Genomic DNA, 7,597 nt, shown 5'->3' with positions numbered 1-7,597 from the left:
TAAACCGTCCTCCACATTACTCCCAGTGTCGTCATTAGCATTCGGGGAAAGCAATATGAATTACTTCGAAAACAGTACTAACAATAATAATTCAGAATTTCTAAGAAGCGCCGTGTGCCACAAATAAATAAATTCATCTTGAATGCAGTAGGTGGCGCCATATAGTCCATACGCTTTCCCTTGCTCTCTTTCAGACCCGGAAGATTTGCAAAACGATCTTCAGTTTACTCTGTTTTTCAGAGTTAACCAACTCGTCTCGGCAGTTCTGAGGCGGCTATCGGACAGGTAGGTCGCTTCGTTTTTTTTTTTTTTCCTCCATTTTACAAAAGTCATAACGACGATCGTCCGCGAGCAGAACGTGTCAAGCATTTGGGGGCGGAAGGAAAAAATATGTTATATAGGCAGGAATATAGTGAGTAAGGTAATTTCGGGTGCTGCTGCTGGATTTATCTTTTGTTATTAATTATAATAATAATTGTATTGAACTTCTATTGTTGTTAAGATGAGATAAGACAAGTCAGGCTCTTGTGCTTCATCACGATGAAAAAAGTGTCTGGCAGCTGAGTGACAGACACAGAGATGTGAAAAGAGACCGGTTTCGTCTGTCAGGAACTGGCCGCAACATAAAGTTTACACAGTCAGTGCAGCCGCTGCGTTACTTCACCATGTGTAGGAAGTTTCTTCTTGTTTCGCTGAAATATAATATATATATATATACAGCAGGGTTATAATTATTAAGTCGCCGAGCCAGTGCTTGGGTGTGAGGTGTTAACGCTAAATAAAATAAAAATACAGCGAGTATTTCCGCTGCTCTTATTACAAATAGTTGCGTTCTGTAAAATTAAAAGCTACGTTTTTTCTGTTGATTTTTTGTTTCCAGTTTACTAGCATCATAAGTCATATGCGCTCCTAAACTGACCTGCTTCACTGGTTCAGCATGTGTTCACTTTTTTTGCTCAAAAGCATGTAAGTAAGTGAGTAACAGGGGTGCGGTGGCGCAGCTGGTTTGGCCGGGTCCTGCTCTCTGATGGGTCTGGGGTTCGAGTCCCGCTTGAGGTGTCTTGGATGGACTGGCGTCCCGCCCTGGGTGTGTCCCTTATGCCCTGTTGCCAGGTTAGGCTCCAGCATGTTGTGACTCCCTTGGGACAAGTGGTTTCAGACTGTGTGTGTAAATGAGTTGAATGAGCAAATCTGTGAATAACATCAAAAGCTCAGCAGTTGAAACTGAGCTGTTTTGGAGCACAATGTGTTTGTGAACAGTGTCTCCCTACGGCTCATGACACAGCTTGTGTGGCCAATTATACAGTGTTTTACACCTGAGATCACAGCTGCATTTGTCCACCTTTGTGATCTGCCAACAAAGAGTGAGAGAGAATTTGGGAATCTGGGAAGGGAAGGGAAGTTCACTCCCACTTCTTTCTCATTTGATCTCCCAAGTTGTTGCCTCTTAGTCACACTTCACTTGTTGATAAATTACCAGTCCGTCCGGAATTCCGTTTCATAACGGTTCCTTTGTGCACTCTGCAGTAATCCAGTGCTTCTGGGACAAAGACTAGTCTGGTCAGTTCTCCATTTCAGGTAAGATGTGCTGGAGGAAATCACCAACATAATTTGTATTGTATTTTTTACATTCTTTCTACTGGATTCACTGTAAGATATATATTGGTTATCTGTAGTAATTTGCATTCCTTTATGCCCAATTGCCAGTAGCTGCATACAGTTAAACCAGGGGATAGTCCAAGTGATGGGGGTACAGCACATCATTTCTGTACAGCAGACATGCAGAATGCAGTGCATTAACAATGAAACATCAAATTAACCCTTTTTTTTCTAGAAATGTTTCTGTACCTCCTGGGCCTGGTGGCTTTCTTATTTCTGTATCGGTGGTACAGAGAGATCAAACGAGTCCCTAATATGTCGGACAAATATGTGTACATCACCGGGTGTGACTCTGGTTTCGGGAACTTGCTCGCGAAGCATCTGGACAAGCAGGGATTCCGCGTGATTGCCTCCTGTTTCACGGAAAAGGGGGAAGAAGACTTGAAAAAGACATGCTCTGAAAGGCTGTCCACCATCCACCTGGATGTCACCCAACAGGAGAGTGTTGAAAAAGCAGCAGCTTTTATAAAGGCCAAGGTTGGGGAGAAAGGTGAGCTAAGCCAGGGCTCTATTTATGTTCATCTAAGTATTTCATATTAGGTGTGTTAGATGTAGTACAAAGCAGTACTGTCCTCAGTCAATCCTTCATATTTTAATTAAAGCAGTGCATAATGTCTATTTTTGTCCTTACCATAACCTAAGCAGAAATATTCTGTCCTCTATATTTCAAAGCACCATCTAAAATCTCTGCTGGTACGTATAGTGTAGTGTCAGTTACTGATACGAGTAATTAAGTGTTTTCAGTTGGCTACTATATTGGAAGTAAGACGGTTTGATTTTTCTGGTATGAATAACCAAGCGTCACCAATAGTCATTTAAATGGAACCAGCATCTATTGATCCTTGACTTCAAGGCAACCGTAAATAGAGTGCATTTTCATCCATTTGAATTTCAGTGCTTTATTTGAATTTCATCACATTTCTGAAAAACATGCCTTATTATGTCAGCTTAATTCACCAGAAAAATTCACTGTTGCTTTTTCTGCCCCTTCTTCACAGGCCTATGGGCTGTGGTGAACAATGCTGGGGTTTCTGTGCCATCTGCACCCTGTGACTGGCTGACCATTGAGGACTACAAGTCCATGCTGGATGTGAACCTCAGTGGGGTCATTGCCGTAACGCTAAGCGTGCTCCCTCTCATCAAGAAAGCCAGGGGCCGGGTGGTAAATGTCGCCAGTGTGTTTGGGAGGATAAGTCCATTTGGTGGCCCCTACTGCATCTCCAAATATGGTGTGGAAGCTTTTAACGACTCCCTCCGGTAGGTTTTGACTGAGCTGTGATAATCATCATTGCTTAGAAATTTTGCTTGTTCAAAGGGTACCGAACATAAAAACACGCGTACTTTATCTTTTCAGGAGGAACATGGCACCTTTTGGAGTCAAAGTCCTCTGCATTGAACCTGGCTTTTTCAAAACCGCTGTGACCGACACTGAACTTGTGTTAAGGGGTACTAGGAAAGTGTGGGAGAAATTGCCTCAGGAAACCAAAGAGGAATATGGAAATGATTATCCGGACAAAGGTAATGTGCACTCTGGATTCGGTTAGGTTACTTACGCAAGACTTAGAGGACAAGCGATATGCTCTCAGTGTTGGTTACAAAAGCATGTTCTTGTAAGACTAAAGTGAGTTTAATGGTTGTTAAACTGCTCAAAGTTCTTGTTATACCCAAGTATGGAATTCTTTATCTTTATTTTCTAGAGCAAGTATTACACAATTGTACTTACTTAATATCACCAGCTGCAGACACTCAGATCCTCTTTTTCACTGTTTGTACTTTGAGCAGAGGCATTCAGATTCTCCATTTGTACTCTGGGCATGATTCATGACTAAATTCATAACTTACATAACTGTTTTTAGTAATAGGTTCAAAATGTATTTGCCGTTGTAGTTGCTATAGCTGTTTTATTCTGGATTCTCTTCCTTGGTACTTTCACTTCTAGCCAACACACACACACACAGCTTTTCCCAAGTGGGGTCACGGTCAACCAGAGTTAAACCCTGCAACACAGGGTGCGAGGCTGGAGGGGGGGACTCACCCAGGACAGGACTCCAGTCTGTCACAAGCCACCCCTATTGGGACTTGAACCCTAAACCCACCAGGGAGCAGGCCCAGGCCAAACCTGGTGCACCACCGCACCCCCTACACATCTACTAAATGAATAAATGTAAATTTAAGGCAAATGTAGTATAAGCCACTATTAGTATTCCAGTGATGCAGTTACACAGAGTGGGTGAACAAAATAATGGCTAGGATACAATAAAAGGGAGGTCATCTTTGAGCTAACAAACACAGATGCAAAGGTAATATTGGACTTGTGGGTAAGCAGTGTCTGCCAGCTATAACAGAGGTATAACAGTTAAAACTTTGAAATGTGAGATTTCCAAGCAACATAAGGCAACTAACAGAGATCCAAAGGGGTCAATTGTCAGTGCTCAAATTGCGGGTGCATCAGTCACAGAAACTGCAAAGTCAGTTAATGGGTTGAAGGGAAGGGGGCATGGTGGCGCAGTGGGTTGGACCGGGTCCTGCTCTCTACTGGGTCTGGGGTTCGAGTCCCACTTGGGGTGCCTTGTGACGGGCTGGCGTCCCGTCCTGGGTGTGTCCCCTCCTCCTCCAGCCTTACGCCCTGAGTTGCTGGGTTAGGCTCTGGTTCCCCGTGACCCTGTATGGGACAAGCGGTTTAGAAAGCGTGTGTGTGTGTGTTGAGGGGAACAGTCTCAAAAGTATTGGCAGCATATGGCTAAGATGAACAAACTGTATCTGAAAAAAGGACCAGCAGGTCGAACTGCAGTGTCAGGGATAGATGGACACTTCATAGGATAGTTCCTGAGTGCCACAGAAATACAGCCTCAAAAATTGGATTGCATCAGCTCCTCTGTGACCCAGTCTCAACAAAAACTGTATATTGTGAGCTTCCCAAAGCAGACATTTTTTGCAGGGCTGCCATTCAGAAACCACTTGTACCCAAGACCAGCATATAAAAACGCATAACCTGGTGAAAGGAGTGCAAAACCTGGACCTCAGAGCAATGGGAAAAAAGTTATAGTCTTTCACCCTATTTCTAACATCCAGACAGGTTTACATTTGAAGAAAGTTAAAGGGTTCCTTCAACCTCAAATGTCAGTTTCCAACTGTTAAACATGGCGGAGGATCTGTACTGATATGAGCAGCCATCTAATGAGAGTCAATAGGGCCGATGATTGCTCTGCATAGTTGTAGAACATCCAAGGAATATGAGACCATTTTACAGAACCAGGTGCACCCTATGGTGTGAAAAACTGTTCCCTCATGATGTTCCCATATTCTACAATGATAATGCTCTTCAAGACCAGGATGAAATCAAATGCGTTCAATGGTCTGTCTTGCTACCAGATCACTGAACTGTTGTGGAGCACAGTGTAGAGTAAATTTCAACCTTCTTCATTCCTCACAAGTGGAAGTTTTCTTCTTGAAGAATGATATTGTTTCTCATTACACACAGTTCACGACTTGTAAGACTTGTATGACAACGTTGTAAAAAGGTTTGAAGTTTTTCAGAATAGAACAAACTGTATCAGAAAAAGGGAACAGCGGGTCAAACTGCAGTGTCAGGGATAGACGGACCCATAGAAAATAGAAAGAATAGAAAGTGCCCTACTGTTTATTAGGTCCTTGATATTAAAATACTGTTAAGTTTTTCTGTTGTTTTGTCCACATTCTTTGTTTGCAGATGATAGTTTTATTTGCACTACTGGATGTATCTTGTAATACTTTCTGTTTTGACATTTACCTTCATTTTGCATACCCTGGTAATAGTTGCATGTATTTTCTGTCTTCCAGTCACTGCAATGATGAAGGAAAAGCTTACGAAGCTCCCAGACAGGGACCTGATGAAGGTGGTCAGCTGCATGGAACATGCCATTGCCGCTCTCCATCCTCGCACCCGCTACTCGCCTGGGTGGGATGCCAAGTTTTTCTGGCTCCCGCTGTCCTACATGCCCACCTGTATCACAGATTATGTGCTTCTTAAAGATGCAGTCCTACCCAAGAAATCTGTGATCTAGCCATTTTTGTTAGTCCAGGTTCTCATACATTGAAGACTACAATGGTTCTTCATATTACTGCTCCCTTTAAGTAAAGATAATATAAAAGGAATTATGATGAGGGTCCTGCGCGTTCTGCTGCAACAGAGGTGCTATTTTAACTTCATTTTATTCTATGTTAATTTTTTGGAATGTTTTTTCCGTAGCTGTGTTAAGGCCGAATCCATAATGTTTTTAGGAGCTTTTAGGTACCAAATGTAATTGTGCTCACAGCACATTGGCCTACATCCAGCTGTGATGAGATCAGAGTAACAAGTTCCTGTGTCCCATACACCATGCTGTGAACTCTTGACTGTAACAAAGAATTTGAAAAAGGGTGTCTGTTAAGTAAAGGAACACACACACACACACACACACCTGTCCCATACGGGGTCGCAGGGAACCGGAGCCTACCTGGCAACACAGGGCATAAGGCCGGAGGGGGAGGGGACACACCCAGGACGGGACACCAGTCCGCCACAAGGCACCCCAAGTAGGACTCGAACCCCAGACCCACCAGAGAGCAGGACCCAGTCCAACCCGCTGCCCCACCACACCCCCTCAGTAAAGGAACATTCATTTTAAAATACTGAACCAATCTTATGACTCCACTTTTGTTCTGCAGACCCTAAATGTGTCTCTCTCTTTTTTTTTTTTTTTTAACCTCATACGCCTTATGATGTACCTAGGCACATCAACTGTGACATACCTGTACTACCTAACATACTGAACCCTGTATAGCGACCTTCCTGCAAAGCCTCTGGGGCCTGTTACAAGGGGCGTCACCAATTTTTACAGGCAAAATTGAATCGTGATTGGCCAATTAATGATCACGTGCTTACAGTCAGCTATCGGATTTTCATATTTAGAAAACGTGTTTCCCAAATTATGGCTAAGTTAAAGATTGAGGTTGACGGTAGTAAAAGAGAATAGAAAGGTAGCACCAAAAAATCCGGGATTAAAAGAAGGACTAGATAAAGATGCATTAATGGACTCCAAAATAACATTTAGATTTATTCATTTAGCAGATGCTTTTCTCCAAAGCGACATCTCACAGAAAATACAGTGTATGCATTACATTAGCAGAAAGAAAGACTTAAGTAAAGATGCGTGATTCTAAAGTACAGTTTGTTACTTTCCACCATATGAACCAATGTATATCACATGAGTAGCTGCATAAAGGTTTATCCAAATAATCGACAATTCAAAATCGCATTCCTAATAAATTTTTTAAACATTTACATTACACAAGTAGCTGCGTGAAGGTTTAGCCATTGTTGTTATCGGGAGTTACGATTTCAAAGTCATAGGGCATGAACATTTACAAATTATATGAACTTAAGAGATCACCTTTTCACTGAGACGTGCGTTGCTTTGGAGAAAAGCATCTGCTAAATGAATAAATGTAATGTAAATTTCACGGGAGAAGGGAGTCCAGAAGAGGTGAGTTTTAAGACTTTTTTTAAATGTAGACAGAGATTCAGCAGTTCTGAGTCAGAGGAGGAGGTCGTTCCACCACAACGGAGCCAGAACCGAGAACCTTCGAGCTTTCGGTCGCAAAAAAACTTTTGGACCTTTCATGCATGAGACCACCAAGTGGGCAGAGGTGGAGGGGTGTAGCAGATGATCAGCTCTTGTTGATATCTGGGAGCAGTTCCACTGATGCTTTTATAAGCTATAAACGGAGTCCTAAATTTCATCCGGGCAGCTATAGGAAGCCGATGCAGAGAGACGAGGAGGAGGGATACGTGGGAAGGCTTCAGCAAGTCAAACACAACTTATGCAGCAGCGTTCTGTATCAGCTGTAGAGGTTTGATGGCAGTAGCTGGAAGACCACACAGGAGAGAGTTGCAGTAGTCTAGATGGGATGTCACCAT

At 42.8% G+C, this 7,597-nt stretch overlaps 1 protein-coding gene across 2 annotated transcripts; it reads left to right on the top strand.

The window, feature by feature from the left end:
- Positions 1-6,136, top strand: dhrs9 (dehydrogenase/reductase (SDR family) member 9). Of its 2 annotated transcripts, none has more exons than XM_018741500.1 (6): positions 1-285; positions 1,528-1,578; positions 1,835-2,149; positions 2,658-2,916; positions 3,014-3,177; positions 5,479-6,136. In XM_018741500.1, the coding sequence occupies exons 3-6, from the start codon at positions 1,837-1,839 to the stop codon at positions 5,700-5,702; spliced, it is 960 nt and encodes a 319-aa protein (XP_018597016.1). In that variant the 5' UTR covers positions 1-285; positions 1,528-1,578; positions 1,835-1,836; the 3' UTR covers positions 5,703-6,136. The 2 variants fall into 2 exon arrangements, with proteins under 2 accessions (XP_018597016.1, XP_018597018.1); XM_018741502.1 differs by lacking the exon at positions 1-285 and adding an exon at positions 1,076-1,113.
- The last annotated feature ends 1,461 nt before the right edge of the window (positions 6,137-7,597 follow it).

This window comes from Scleropages formosus, chromosome 12, assembly GCF_900964775.1.
Source record: "Scleropages formosus chromosome 12, fSclFor1.1, whole genome shotgun sequence".
In the NCBI taxonomy this organism is placed as follows: Eukaryota; Metazoa; Chordata; class Actinopteri; order Osteoglossiformes; family Osteoglossidae; genus Scleropages; species Scleropages formosus.
Note: the sequence above shows the minus strand (reverse complement) of the source record. Positions and strands in the feature narration are given on the sequence as shown.

What these genes read in the sequence shown, in the direction of transcription:
- dhrs9 (XM_018741500.1), top strand. Translation starts at nt 1,837, where the DNA reads ATGTTTCTGTACCTCCTGGGCCTGGTGGCTTTCTTATTTCTGTATCGG. An exon ending in GCTTTTAACGACTCCCTCCG is followed by an intron (nt 2,917 to 3,013) that starts GTAGGTTTTGAC and finishes TTATCTTTTCAG; the next exon opens with GAGGAACATGGCACCTTTTG. An exon ending in AAATGATTATCCGGACAAAG is followed by an intron (nt 3,178 to 5,478) that starts GTAATGTGCACT and finishes TCTGTCTTCCAG; the next exon opens with TCACTGCAATGATGAAGGAA.